Genomic DNA, 16,203 nt, shown 5'->3' on the forward strand with positions numbered 1-16,203 from the left:
CTTCCATCTAGGCCAACTGCATCTCATTCATATTTCTTCAGCTTTTCTTTTTGACATCAAATAATTGACCTCATGCTTTTCATCAGTGAAATCTTATCTCCAAAAGAACACATTTGTGGCAGTTTTGAAAGTTATGTCAGCAGTCAAGAACGCCTCGAGGCAGCTTGTAAAACAATTGATGGCTGTAGGGCAGTAGGTGCATCCTTCTGGTGGTGGGAGAGGTACTCTGAGGTCTAGCTGGACATGTTCAAATCCGTGATTTGGAGGAAGAAATGTACCACAGTATGCCACTGCTGACACAAGGACGCATTCTCAGGATGGCAGAAGGCATATGTCAGTGTTTTACGAGGTGCATTCAAGTTCTAAGGTCTCCAATTTTTTTCCTAATTAACTACTCACCCGAAATCGACAAAAGTGGCGTTACTTCTCGACGTAATCGCCCTGCAGACGTACACATTTTTGACAACACTGATGCCATGATTCCATGGCAGCGGCGAAGGCTGCTTTAGGAGTGTGTTTTGACCACTGGAAAATCACTGAGGCAATAGCAGCACGGCTGGTGAATGTGCGGCCACAAAGAGTGTCTTTCATTGTTGGAAAAAGCCAGAAGTCACTAGGAGCCAGGTCAGGTGAGTAGGGAGCATGAGGAATCACTTCGAAGTTGTTATCACGAAGAAACTGTTGCGTAACGTTAGCTCGATGTGCGGGTGCATTGTCTTCGTGAAACAGCGCATGCGCAGCCCTTCCCGGACGTTTTTGTTGCAGTGCAGGAAGGAATTTGTTCTTCAAAACATTTTCGTAGGATGCACCTGTTACCGTAGTGCCCTTTGGAACGCAATGGGTAAGGATTATGCCCTCGCTGTCCCAGAACATGGACACCATCAGTTTTTCAGCACTGGCGGTTACCCGAAATTTTTTTGGTGGCGGTGAATCTGTGTGCGTCCATTGAGCTGACTGGCGCTTTGTTTCTGGATTGAAAAATGGCATCCACGTCTCATCCATTGTCAAAACCAACGAAAAGAAAGTCCCATTCATGCTGTCATTGCGCGTCAACATTGCTTGGCAACATGCCACACGGGCAGCCATGTGGTCGTCCGTCAGCATTCGTGGCACCCACCTGGATGACACTTTTCGCATTTTCAGGTCGTCATGCAGGATTGTATGCATAGAACCCACATAAATGCCAACTCTGGAGGCAATCTGTTCAACAGTCATTCGGCGATCCCCCAAAACAATTCTCTCCACTTTCTCAATCATGTCGTCAGACCGGCTTGTGCGAGCCCAAAATTGTTTCGGTTTGTTGTCACACGATGTTCTGCCTTCACTAAACTGTCGCACCCACGAACGCACTTTCGACACATCCATAACTCCATCACCACATGTCTCCTTCAACTGTCGATGAATTTCAATTGGTTTCACACCTTGCAAATTCAGAAAACGAATGATTGCACACTGTTCAAGTAAGGAAAACGTCGCCATTTTAAGTATTTAAAACAGTTCTCATTCTCGCCGCTGACGGTAAAATTCCATCTGCTATACGGTGCTGCCATCTCTGGGATGTATTGACAATGAACGCAGCCTCATTTTAAAACAATGCGCATGTTTCTATCTCTTTCCAGTCGGAGAAAAAAAATCGGAGGCCTTAGAACTTGAATGCACCTCGTATGTTCTGTGATGAGAGTGAACTGCTGTCCCTCCAACATGTGACAAAATTTCTTAATAGCAGCATACAGTTTGCAGTCAGTTCTGTTGATACAGCAATAATTTTTTACAGAAAAAGGCTAAAAGCTGCCAGTGCTCATCTATTTCGTCGTTGTGGTGTAGCACCAATTACAGCAGTAGATGCATCAACAGTCAGGGTGAGAGGCACATGCAGAACTGGGTGCACTGAAAGAGTAGCTTCTGCTGTGAGAGTCTTCAGCTTGGTAAATGCCAACTAGGCTTCACTATTCCATTGGAGTTTGTCCTTTGACTTCAGTGCACCACGCACAAATTTATTCACGAGTGCTTCTAGGAGTGCAAGATTGCAAACCAACTGACAAGAAAAATTGGTTACGTCACGGAACTGTCATAATTCCTTAACTGTCTTTCACTATAGGAAGTTGAAGGATAGCTTCTACTTTCTCTTGTTGTGGCCGTATCCCTTGCACATTGATAGTATAGCCTAGGAATTGTACTTCAGCTGCTCTGATGATGCCCCCCCAATGGGTTGATGAGCAGTCCATGTGTACATAGGCGAGTGAAGATCTGTCATAAGAGTGACAGGTGTTATGCCTCTAGGTTTGAAGTGGCCAGGATGTCATCAAAATACACAGGACAAAAGTCTAAGTTGGGTGCGACTTTATTCATGAACCATATTCAGGCGGCAGTCCCAGCAATGTCTTCCGATGCTGGTAGAATGCACAAACCAAGTCCATTGTGGGAAAGATGAGCTTGCTGGGAATGTAAAATCTTTGATATGTGGTACTGGATATCAATCTGAAATGGCTCTGGCATTTAGCTGTCTATAGTCACCACATGGAAACTATCCATTATTCTTCTTTGGGACCACATGTAGTGGAGATGACCAACTAGTGCTCAATGGGCATCAGATTCCTTGTGCAAGCATGGATGAGAATTACTGCTTCAGTATCTTCAGTTTCTGGGGTATCAAGTGGTGCAGTCGAGCGGGTGTAGCCAAAATATAGCGCATTGTCAAGTGCTACATAGGTGCTACTATGGGATTCTGGCATGTGATCTCCAAGCACTGTCTGATGAGCATCTCCAGGAATTGTCTGATGAACTCTGTGAATGGAGTATCACCAGTAATCATCTACACTACTGTGTCTTCCACATGATGTGTTTGCCCTTGACATGCTAGTTTCAAAGTGGTGTCAAGAGGGTGTCAGTGATGGAGGTTAGAAAGGAGTCCAAAAATGATAAAAATAATCCACTCTAAGTATGAGATGTGTCATGTCCTGTGCAATGAAGTGTCATTCTAATTTGCACCACAGGCCTAAGTTCAGTGCCATTGTGACATGACCATAAATTGCAATTATGAAGCATTAGCGATGAAAAGGTAGCAGTCATCACAGTTGTGACTCATTAGATGGGCAGCGGGATAGACTGACACATCAGCAACTGAGTCTACGAAAAACGGTAGCTTTGTGCCATGTTCCATTACAAACGCTTAATGGCTGCTGTTTGGAGAGCCATTGGCCTTCTTCAGTGACTTCTTGCTGAGTTTTCCTGTTTACATAGTGGGCTACAGCTCTCCACTTCGGAACCATACTGTCGGTGGTACAAGCAGATTCTGGCTGACGAAGGTTAGCGGCTTTGATTTCCCTGTGAGCAATGACGATGAGGTAGGTGACTGGTAGTGTGGGTCTGTAGTGTAGCAACATGCTCAGTGAGCTTGGCAACCTGTGCTTGTAGCATGGTGAGGGTGTTATCTGCCTGAGGCTGTGGGCAAACTGTTGCAACGTACATTGACAAATATGTTTCTGTTTTGTGATCTGCGATTTGCTCGAGTGCATCTAGATCGCTGGCACACACTGTCATTACCGTCTGTGCATTGGGTGTCAGGCACAATAGCAGATATTCTGCAGAATATCGTTACTTATAGTGAAATGGTTTGCAGAAGATGTGTGATGCCGTTGATGTGTATGTTCATTGAATTTCAGGTCAGTGACCATCAGGGTCGCCAATTGTTGTGGAACTAGATAAATTAATTTTATTGCAACATATAAACCAAATGAAAACTCACATCACTCCATTTAATAGCACATTCAGCAACAGAATAAAACATATATAAAACAAAGAGAAAATATAAGTCAAGGATTATGTCATAGATAATCATTTAAAAATAGTAATATCTTGCACATAGTATTATGCCGTACGTAACACTGCACTTCAAGTTCTTTCAAGTTCTTCAAGCCATTATATTGTGCAGCCAATTCTTAACACTTAATAAATAGAAAAACGATACTGTTGATTGTTAGTGCCAGAAGTTACCACTGTAGCAAGTGGGGACACCATATAAATCAATTAATCCTGAATGCAGTTGACAAGCTTCCATTTCTCACAAAAATCTCTTAATAGTGATTTTTAATGAGTGAGAGTAATAAATGCAGTGTTTTGAAGCTTTTCCTTTTCTTTTGTATTTGAGATTTTTCTCTTTTGTTTCTCTTTCATTTCTATTACTCCACAAAAAAAAGTAGGTTTGGTAATTGCTTGATGCAGCAGTGACTTGGTTTCTTCATACAAAGTGAGGATTAAAACTATGTGCTAGACTGGTATTTGGATGCAGGACCTTTGCCTTTTGGGAGGATATGCACCACTAACTGAGAATAACTATTTCATTAAAGGGGTAGAAGATGTCTCAGTGAACGCTAATTTCTAATTTATTGCAACTGTTTTATTTTTAGGTTGAATACCGCAGAGAATCTGGATTACCTGGTTTAGCTATTCAGTGGGGACCAATTGCTGATGTTGGACTTGCAGCTGATTTGGAATTTCGTTTTGGAGTAAAACATCAAACAATAGCCTCCTGCATGATGGAACTTGAAAAGCTAATGCTAAATCATGAAGAAAGTGTAGCAAGATGTATTTTGATCACCAAAGATACTGGTATTTCCATCAGAGGACATCAAAGAAATGATAAACTGTTAACCAACATTACTAAAATTCTAGGTTAGTTAACAAATTGAATTTTATATACTTCATATTGAATACTATTTTCTCTTTGTCAACCATATGACAGTCCAGTACATAATATTATTACTTCTAGTGTCACATAACATGTTTGTTAGATGGTTTGTTACCGTAACAGTGTGGTGGTAAAATAATTCTAAACTTCAAAGATTTAAGCGCAGAAGGAAATTGTTCAGAAGCCCACTCATGATGGAAATATATTGGATCTAATGTCTACAAATAGACCTGACCTCTTTTAGAATGTCAACATCGCAACTGGTATCAGTGACAATGAGCCAGCTGTAGCAACAAGTACAAAGGGCACTTAAAGCAAGTAGAAGGATTTATATATTCAGCAAACTAGATAATGAGGCAGTTGCATCATATGTCAATAGGAACTTGAAACATTTAGCATTGAAGAGTAGCATGTAGTAGGACTATGGCCCCAATTTATATCAATAATTGATCATGCACCTTATAGGTAGGAATTTAATAGAACAGTTCATGGTTGGAGGGACCCTCCATGTATACAGTCATTGTAAATAAACTTTTAAAGAAACAGAGACACTGCATAGTAGGTGTAAGATAAAGCATAGGGCTATAGACAGAAGAAAGCTAAATGAAACACATTTGTCTATTAAGAGGACAATGTCTGAAGCCTTCAGTGACTACCATAGCTGAATATTACCAAAGGATCTCTCACAAAACTCAAAAGAAATTCTGGTCATATGTAAAGACTGTTAGTGGTACCAAGGCCAGTGCACAGACAATCATGGGTGAGCTGAATAGTGGATAGCAAACAAAATCAAAAGCAAAAATGCTGAACGCCATTTTCAGATGTTCCTTTGCCCTGATCCAGTTCTTGCACGTGTGTTGGAATTTCTGTCAGATTCTATGCTGAACTTGCAGATGAGTTAGCCCTATTTTAACCACAACGTATTGTAGATCTGATGAGCCAAAAGTTATGCACATCATAGGGCACAAAGCATTGGTGAGACATACTTGGCTGCAAGAAGGGTGCCAGAAGTGAAGCACAAATCTACTATCCAATATCATCAACATCAGTCCATTCTAGAATCTTAGAACATATTCTGAGATTGAACAGAATGAGATATCCTGAACAGAATGACCCTCACCCCCCCCCCCCCCACCCCCACCCCACCCCCTCCATGCCATTGTGCATAGATTCTGGAAACATCAGTCAGAGAAAACCCAACTCACACATTTACCACATATCATCCTGAGAGCCATGACTCAAAGCAAGCAGAGAGACGCATTATTTCCTGATTTCTGAAATACACTCCTGGAAATGGAAAAAAGAACACATTGACACCGGTGTGTCAGACCCACCATACTTGCTCCGGACACTGCGAGAGGGCTGTACAAGCAATGATCACACGCACGGCACAGCGGACACACCAGGAACTGCGGTGTTGGCCGTCGAATGGCGCTAGCTGCGCAGCATTTGTGCACCGCCGCCGTCAGTGTCAGCCAGTTTGCCGTGGCATACGGAGCTCCATCGTAGTCTTTAACACTGGTAGCATGCCGCGACAGCGTGGACGTGAACCGTATGTGCAGTTGATGGACTTTGAGCGAGGGCGTATAGTGGGCATGCGGGAGGCCGGGTGGACGTACCGCCGAATTGCTCAACACGTGGGGCGTGAGGTCTCCACAGTACATCGATGTTGTCACCAGTGGTCGGCGGAAGGTGCACATGCCCGTTGACCTGGGACCGGACTGCAGCGACGCACAGATGCACGCCAAGACCGTAGGATCCTACGCAGTGCCGTAGGGGACCGCACCGCCACTTCCCAGCAAATTAGGGACACTGTTGCTCCTGGGGTATCGGTGAGGACCATTCGCAACCGTCTCCATGAAGCTGGGCTACGGTCCCGCACACCGTTAGGCCGTCTTCCGCTCACGCCCCAACATCGTGCAGCCCGCCTCCAGTGGTGTCGCGACAGGCATGAATGGAGGGACGAATGGAGACGTCTCGTCTTCAGCGATGAGAGTCGCTTCTGCCTTGGTGCCAATGATGGTCGTATGCGTGTTTGGTGCCGTGCAGGTGAGCGCCACAATCAGGACTGCATGCGACCGAGGCACACAGGGCCAACACCCGGCATCATGGTGTGGGGAGCGATCTCCTACACTGGCCGTACACCACTGGTGATCGTCGAGGGGACACTGAATAGTGCACGGTACATCCAAACCGTCATCGAACCCATCGTTCTACCATTCCTAGACCGGCAAGGGAACTTGCTGTTCCAACAGGACAATGCACGTCCGCATGTATCCCGTGCCACCCAACGTGCTCTAGAAGGTGTAAGTCAACTACCCTGGCCAGCAAGATCTCCGGATCTGTCCCCCATTGAGCATGTTTGGGACTGGATGAAGCGTCGTCTCACGCGGTCTGCACGTCCAGCACGAATGCTGGTCCAACTGAGGCGCCAGGTGGAAATGGCATGGCAAGCTGTTCCACAGGACTACATCCAGCATCTCTACGATCGTCTCCATGGGAGAATAGCAGCCTGCATTGCTGCAAAAGGTGGATATACACTGTACTAGTGCCGACATTGTGCATGCTCTGTTGCCTGTGTCTATGTGCCTGTGGTTCTGTCAGTGTGATCATGTGATGTATCTGACCCCAGGAATGTGTCAATAAAGTTTCCCCTTCCTGGGACAATGAATTCACGGTGTTCTTATTTCAATTTCCAGGAGTGTATATTTGACTCAGTATTGTAGCAATACTTGTTCACAAAAGTGTGAATGTATGAGTTATCAAGCAAAGCTTGTGACTGGCTTGAACATCTCTTGGTAGGGAGAATACAGCCTGTTATCTCAGATGGTTAGTCATCAATAGATGTAAAAGCAATTTAGGCATGCCCCAGGATGTGTTTAGTACTGTACATTAACTATGTTGCAGACAATGCTGATAACCTCATACTTCTTGCAGTTGATGCAGTTAGTTATTTATAATGAAATTCAGTCTGATAAAAGTTGCTCAAATAATCAGTCAGAACTTGGTAAGATTTCAAAGTGGCACAAATATTGGCAGTTTGCTGTAAATGTTCAGAACTGTCAAACTGTGCATGTCATGAAGTGGAAAAACATAGTATCGTACGACTGCAATTTTTCCACAACCTATGCTGCATGCTGTTTTGAATAGTGGTTAATGTTGCTGGCTGATGTGCTGCAGATTCAAATTCGGATCACCAGAAATTTTTGTTTTGTAGTATTTATCATTTCGAGAAGATTCTAAAAATTACATTCACGAGGGGGGACCCAAAAGAAACTGGATTCTGAGGGCGCTGCCATTCGTAGACGTAGTGCAGGGTCCTCGCGCTAGATGGTGTTAGTAGAGACCTTCATGAAACAGTGTGCAGACGGCGTCAGTGTAGAGCTGAATGTGCATGTGTGGTATTGTGTTTCTCTGACTATTGGCGGGTTACCTCTCCGAAGTCGTTATGGCAACTTTAAAAGAACAAAGAAGTGTGTGAAATTTTGTTTCCTGCTTAAAAAAACTGCAATGGAGACACACCAAATGTTTCAGGAAGCTTTCCAGGAGGACACTAAGAGCTGCACACAGGTTTTCGAGTGGTTTGGGTGCTTTAAACATGGTGAGGAGTGTGTTGAAGACCAAGCTCGTTCTGGACACTCTTCAACATCGCAAAATGAGGAGAACATTGAAAAGGTACGCCAAAAGATCAATGAGGATCATCGCCAAACGATCGACCAAATTTCAGCAGAGACAGGAATCAGTTGGAGCTCGTGCCAGCTGATCTTGAGTGAGGATTTGCACATGAGATATGTTGCTGTTAAATTTGTTCCACGCCTTCTCACACAGGAGCAAAAAACCATCTGCATGAATGTGTGTCAGGACGTGAAAACAGAAATTTCACGTGTTCCAAACTTCTTGAACAAAGTCATTACAGGGGATGAGAGTTGGTGTTATGGGTATGACCCAGAAACCAAGCAAGCATCAAGCCAGTGGAGGATTCCCAACTCTCCTAGACCAAAAAAAGCAACACAAGTGAGGTCAAATGTGAAGACGATGATCATTGTCTTTTTTGATGTTTGTGGAACTGTGCATCGGGAATTCATACCCCCTGGCCAGACTGTTAACCAGCACTTTTACTTGGATGTTTTAAGGCGTCTGGGAGAGGATGTGAGGAGGAAACGCCCGGAACTTTGGCAATCAGGTGACTGGTTTCTGCATCACGACAACACTCCAGCACACACGGCCTTACGAGTGACCCACTATTTGGCATCTCAGAGGTGGTCTGTCATTACCCAGCCCCGTGCGACTTTTTCCTATATCCACGAATGAAAAAAACGCTAAAAGGGGAGCATTATGACGATGTGGAGGCGGTAGAAACAGCTTCGCAAAGGGCACTGGACAATACCAAACTTGAAGAGTTCCAAACATGCTTCCAACAGTGGGAAAAGAGACTTGACAAGTGTATCACATGTAATGGAGAGTATTTTGAAGGTGACTGAAGTAATTTTGTGAAAAGGTTCATCAATAAATTTTTTATGACAACAATCCAGTTTCTTTTGGGTCCCCCCTTGTATATGCAATGTTTGGATATTCTGGAATATTCTGGCTTTTTATAAATAGCACCACCCTCACTCCAGGTGACAGTTCTGTTCTGTCTACACAGTGGAGTGAATAATAAACTTACTTTCTGTACTAGATGTTGTATTTAATTGATGACCGTACTTTTGGATTTGGACTTGATAGTGGTTATGCTATGATATTCGTCGACACATCAGGTAGTGTGAAACACCTGTATCCCTGTGGCTCCAACTAGGCAATGTAAAAGCCACCACCTACATTGACAGAAACCAGAATACTATTACGACATTGTTCCTAAGATCCATAAATTCAGGAAACCGATCTATTCCAAAACAACAATAAGTCAGCTGCGCATGAAACATTCACCTGTGTTTTCCAGATGTCCTAGTAATGACATGACAGAATAGCTCAAATGATTCAACTGGGTCACAAAATGAAGCAGGGGGGGGGGGGGGGGGGAGGGGGGGAGCCTCACTTCCATTGATGCTTGAATAGTTTATAGTTTTCAACAGCAAGGCAGTGGCTGGTACTTCTGTATAGTGATGGGCAATGGCTATGGGCTCTTGAGGAGCTACTTTGTCACATTTACTTACTGTTGTTTTGGAATCCATGTGTTTCCTGAATTTACACATCTTAAGAACAATGTCCTGGTAATATTCTGGTTTCATGGACAACACTTACCAAGATATCACGGAATATTGTCAATGGCTGACATGTCTGGTGCTAGAAGACCCAGGTTTTTTTCCTGTTATGTCAAATGCTTGTTGCCAAATGCTTATTGTCACCAGCTAAAGAAGGCTGTATTCCATGGTACAAAAGTAATCATGCTGAAGGTCACCCATGGGAAATATGTCCAGTGAGCAGGAACTTATATTGCAAGAATAACTATCAATGACAGAACAGAGGCTTTCAAATCTGTGGAACATCAGAACTCCAGAATGATGAAGCTAATCCAGTACACAAACATAAGAAATATTGCTTGGGGCAGCTGTTTGCCATTGAAGATGTATTATCCTTCTGTCATCAATGAGATGACTTCAAATAATCAGTCTAGGTGTCAGTTAAACTGTGAATATTTTGTTGATTGCAGAAAGTTACTTGGCTCAGTGCCATCGACGAAAAATCATGCTCTGCTGTCCCTGGAGACAATGCATTGTTGGAAGTTACTATCAAACTGTCAATAGAACCTGTCATGACTGAGGAACAACATCAGCAAGTGTTATCTGCTCTGTACCAAAGACAACAAAATCATGAAAAAAGATTTTACCTACTGCCGCGCATTGAAGACACCCCAGACTGCTTGAAAGGAACAAAATATTTCACATCAGAAGATATGTGGACAGGCTACTGGTAAATCAAGGTTGACAGTGCTGACCAGGGAAAAATTATTTATGTATTTATCTTTATTCATCCAAGAATCCTCTCAGAATGATATAGGAATTTTCAAGATAACACAATGAAAATCAGTAGGTCAAAATATACAGTGCACAGCATACATAACATGCTTTATGGGAATAGGACAGGTAGTCTATGAGGATAGCTCAGATGATCAGCAGAGAAACCATCCTGGAATTTGCCCAAATCAGCTTAGCCGGACAGAGCAACTGCGCTCTCCTGAATATGAGCTCATTGTCTTAACAGTTGCACTGCCTCATTCCGTTGCCTTCATAATACCTGAATGCTTCAAAATTTCACCATTTGGGCTATGCAGCTCTCCAGCCACCCTTGAGCGTATGACAGACAACCTGAAAGGTGTGATTTTTTATTAGTCAGGATGATATTGAAGGTTTTCAAAAGATGTATGGAGAACATCTAAGCTGCCTGACAACCTGAACATGGGAAAAAGGGAGACATGTCACATGCTTCTCTTCACTTTTATAAGTGGATATTACTACTGCATACTTTCAAGAAATACACCTTGATTTAACTGCTTGTTGGATAGGTATCTCAAAAAGGATGCTACCAAATCAGCACAAGATTTTAGTCTCAAAGCATTCTGTGGATGTCCTGCATAAGCAGAAAGATTTGAGGAAGAAGAAGAAGATTTTAGCTTATGACACACTACCCTAGATATAACTTTTAAGATCCAAGTCTCATCAACGTTACTGGAAACCAAGAACTGTGCAACAATGTATTTCTAAATCCTAAGAGAGAACGAATTAAACATACATATAGGAGAATTTACTTAACTTTGAGAAGGTCTCAGTGTCTAGTGGTGAAAATATGCATAATATCCAATCTTGGTCCATGATATGAAACAATTTGCCCTGGAGATAATAGTTCTTTTATCTCATTAATTCTTTTCTCAACCTTTCATGTCACATTTCACTTGTGTTTTCAAAATGTCACAGGTAAATATCAAAACATAAAACTTGACTTCATTACAAATTTCAAAGAGCTTCTCTAGGTGTCAAAAACAGTATAAATAAATCTGAGAATGGTATGAGCTCTAGTTAACTGAAAAATAATCTGACCCAGTCTGATGCAATTGGCATCGAGCAAACAATATTTCAGAAAATATAACAAGTCAAAATGAAATTAAAATACTTCCATTTTTTAGATTATATATCAAACTTAGTTTATAAAATGTTCAAAAGGATTATGGGAATGCTGCCTGGTGATGTCTTCAGAAACTGCTGATACTTTGACAGGCGCACAGCCCACTGTTTTCGAAGCACAAATGCAATGAGAGAGTGTTGTACAAGAAAATTTAAATTTTTAAAAATTTTTTTTTATTTTTATTTTTATTTTTATTTAGTGAAGGCAGCAGAGGATCAAGTAGGTAAAAAGACGAGGGCTAATAGAAATCCTTGGGTAACAGAAGAAATATTGAATTTAATTGGTGAAAGGAGAAAATATAAAAATGCAGTAAATGAAGCAGGCAAAGAGGAATACAAACGTCTCAAAAATGAGATCGACAGGAAGTGCAAAATGGCTAAGCAGGAATGGCTAGAGGACAAATGTAAGGATGTAGAGACTTGTCTCACTAGGGGTAAGATAGATACTGCCTACAGGAAAATTAAAGAGATCTTTGGAGAGAAGAGAACCACTTGTATGAATATCAAGAGCTCAGATGGCAACCCAGTTCTAAGCAAAGAAGGGAAGGCAGAAAGGTGGAAGGAGTATATAGAGGGTTTATACAAGGGCAATGTACTTGAGGACAATATTATGGAAATGGAAGAGGATGTAGATGAAGATGAAATGGGAGATAAGATACTGCGTGAAGAGTTTGACAGAGCACTGAAAGACCTGAGTCGAAACAAGGCCCCGGGAGTAGACAACATTCCATTAGAACTACTGATGGCCTTGGGAGAGCCAGTCATGACAAAACTCTACCATCTGGTGAGCAAGATGTATCAGACAGGCGAAATACCCACAGACTTCAAGAAGAATATAATAATTCCAATCCCAAAGAAAGCAGGTGTTGTCAGATGTGAAAATTACCGAACTATCAGTTTAATAAGTCACAGCTGCAAAATACTAACGTGAATTCTTTACAGACGAATAGAAAAACTGGCAGAAGAGGACCTCGGGGAAGATCAGTTTGGATTCCGTAGAAATGTTGGAACACGTGAGGCAATACTAACCTTACGACTTATCTTAGAAGAAAGATTAAGAAAAGGCAAACCTACATTTCTAGCATTTGTAGACTTAGAGAAAGCTTTTGACAACGTTAACTGGAATACTCTCTTTCAAATTCTGAAGGTGGCAGGGGTAAAATACAGGGAGCGAAAGGCTATTTACAATTTGTACAGAAACCAGATGGCACTTATAAGAGTCGAGGGGCATGAAAGAGAAGCAGTGGTTGGGAAAGGGGTGAGACAGGGTTGTAGCCTCTCCCCGATGTTATTCAATCTGTATATTGAGCAAGCAGTAAAGGAAACAAAAGAAAAAATCGGAGTAGGTATTAAAATTCATGGAGAAGAAGTAAAAACTTTGAGGTTCGCCGATGACATTGTAATTCTGTCAGAGACAGCAAAGGACTTGGAAGAGCAGTTGAATGAAATGGACAGTGTCTTGAAAGGAGGATATAAGATGAACATCAACAAAAGCAAAACGAGGATAATGGAATGTAGTCAAATTAAATCGGGTGATGCTGAGGGGATTAGTTTAGGAAATGAGACACTTAAAGTAGTAAAGGAGTTTTGCTATTTAGGGAGTAAAAAACTGATGATGGTCGAAGTAGAGAGGATATAAAATGTAGACTGGCAATGGCAAGGAAATCGTTTCTGAAGAAGAGAAATTTGTTAACATCGAGTATAGATTTAAGTGTCAGGAAGTCGTTTCTGAAAGTATTTGTATGGAGTGTAGCCATGTATGGAAGTGAAACATGGACGATAACCAGTTTGGACAAGAAGAGAATAGAAGCTTTCAAAATGTGGTGCTACAGAAGAATGCTGAAGATAAGGTGGGTAGATCACGTAACTAATGAGGAGGTATTGAGTAGGATTGGGGAGAAGAGAAGTTTGTGGCACAACTTGACTAGAAGAAGGGATCGGTTGGTAGGACATGTTTTGAGGCATCAAGGGATCACAAATTTAGCATTGGAGGGCAGCGTGGAGGGTAAAAATCGTAGAGGGAGACCAAGAGATGAATACACTAAGCAGATTCACAAGGATGTAGGTTGCAGTAGGTACTGGGAGATGAAGAAGCTTGCACAGGATAGAGTAGCATGGAGAGCTGCATCATACCAGTCTCAGGACTGAAGACCACAACAACAACAACAATTTTTTTTTTTTATGTAGGACTATGCTGATCAAACCCGGTAGTACAACATATGCATAGAGATAACTTACAAACTTGCAGGCCATAAACAGGTAACACCACCACACAACCAAAGGTAGCCAATGTCAGAGGTTATTGATAGTAAACATTAATTACCAAACATTGAGCAAGAAGCATTTACTCTGTCCTTCTGTTGCTTGACCAGGGAGAGAGTAAGATTCCAAGCTGAATTTTTGCAAAAACCTTTGTCTCTGTTTATAAGGCCACTTTCTAATTGAATCTCAACTGCTTCCTATCCCAGTAGTTGGAAATGGATGCCAAAATCTCTGTGTTGTTATATTACATCGGATGATTGGTGTCAGGGAAATTTTCTGCAATAGGAAATTTGCACATCTGACATACTTATGCTAACCAAACCAGTCCTCCATGATCCCAATAATCTGACCAATGTATGATATTCTACAGCTGCAAGGCATACAGCAGACACCCACCTTACATCCTTTGTAGACACTACAGGGTCCTAAACTTAGATCAAGCTCAAAACCCACGCTTCACACTTTTGTTTCCATACATTGTGACCAATCTCATTGCAAATTCTGTCGGCATAAGGCAGAAAGCCATAGAGTTAGGCACCACCTCGTTATTTATGAGAATAATGAGGTGACACCTAGGTCTAGCAGATTTTTGCCTTACACAGGAAGGATTCCCAACAGGGCTGGTCATGTTATGTGGTAAACATGGTGTGAAGTGTGTTTTTCAACCACATCATAGTACTGGGACTTTTTAGGGACTGTTAAAGACGATCTTAATGGACTTTCACCATATCCATTGCAGTTGTGCCATTTCATACATTCAACAGACAATCAGGAACATGGAGGATCAGAATACTGAACTTATAATAGCCAACCAAATCTACTATCACTGAACATTACCTTGACTTGTCACTCTATGAAATATAAAAACACAGAGATATTGGCATGCGCTTCCAACTATTGTGATACTGTTATTAAGGAAGCAGTTGAGATTAAATTTGGAAGTGACTTTGTATGTAGAGATGGAGACTTTTGCTTAAATTATGGAATCCTTCTACATCTACATCTATAAACTGCAAACCACTGTGAGGTGCATGGCAGATGGTACATCCCAGCATACCAGTTATTAGAGTTTCTTCCCATCACATTCATGTATGGAGCATGGGAAGAATGATTTTTTGAATGGCTCCATGCATGCAGTAATTATTCTAATCTTATCCTCATGATCACTATTTAGCAATACATATGGGATTGTAGTAATTTCCTAGAGTCATAACTTAAAGTCAGTTCTTGGAACTTTCTTAATAGACTTTCTTGGGATAGCTTACGTCTGTCTTCAAGAGTCTTCCAGTTCAGTTCCTTCAGTATCTCTGTGACACTCTCTCATGGATTAAACAACCTGTGAACATTCATGATGTCCTTCTCTGTATACATTCAATATCCCCTGTTAATCCTATCTGGTATGACTCCCACACACTTGAGCAATATTCTAGAAGCAGTCTCATGAGTTGATTTGTAAGCAATCTCCTTTGTAGACTTATTGCACTTCCCTGGTATTCTACCAATAAACCAAAGTCTACCACTTGTGTTATGCACAACTGTGGAGCCTGAGTAATCATTCCATTTCATATCCCTACAAAGTGTTACATCCAGTTATTTGTATGAGGTGGCCATTTGCAACAGTGATTCGTTAGTTTAGATTAAGTCAAATCATTCATGTTATAGTCACAGGATATTGTTTTTTTTTTTTTTTTTTTTTTGTGAATTGCACAGTTTTACATTTCTGAACATTTAAAGCACCACTTTGAAATCTTATCAAGATAAAACTGAATATTTAAGCAGCTTCTTTCAGATAGCACTTCATTATACATAAGTGCATCATCTGCTATAAGTCTGAGGTTACTATTAATATTGTCTGCAGTGTCATTAATATACATCATGAACAGTGATGGTCCCAACACACTCCCTTGAGCCACACCTGAAGCTACTTCTACAACTGATGAGGACTCTCCACCCAAGATAAAATGCTGTGTCCTCCCTACCAAAAGGTTCTCAATCTAGTAACAAATTTCATTTGTTAACCCATATGATTGTACTTTTGACAGTAAGCATATGTGGGGCCAAATGCTTTTAACAGAACAAAAAATTACTGTATCTACCAGACTGCCTTGACCCTAAGCTTTCAGCATGTTGTGTGAG

At 41.7% G+C, this 16,203-nt stretch overlaps 1 protein-coding gene across 1 annotated transcript in view; it reads left to right on the forward strand.

Annotated features, from left to right (window-relative positions):
- Positions 1-16,203, forward strand: part of LOC124606090 (fatty acid synthase-like) — a 448,407-nt gene that overhangs the window by 386,378 nt on the left and 45,826 nt on the right. The window contains exon 30 of the mRNA XM_047138055.1: positions 4,407-4,671. Coding sequence (XP_046994011.1) covers positions 4,407-4,671 — 265 coding nt within the window. The remainder of the gene's footprint in view (positions 1-4,406; positions 4,672-16,203) is intronic.

Source organism: Schistocerca americana, chromosome 3, assembly GCF_021461395.2.
Source record: "Schistocerca americana isolate TAMUIC-IGC-003095 chromosome 3, iqSchAmer2.1, whole genome shotgun sequence".
Lineage (NCBI taxonomy): Eukaryota > Metazoa > Arthropoda > Insecta > Orthoptera > Acrididae > Schistocerca > Schistocerca americana.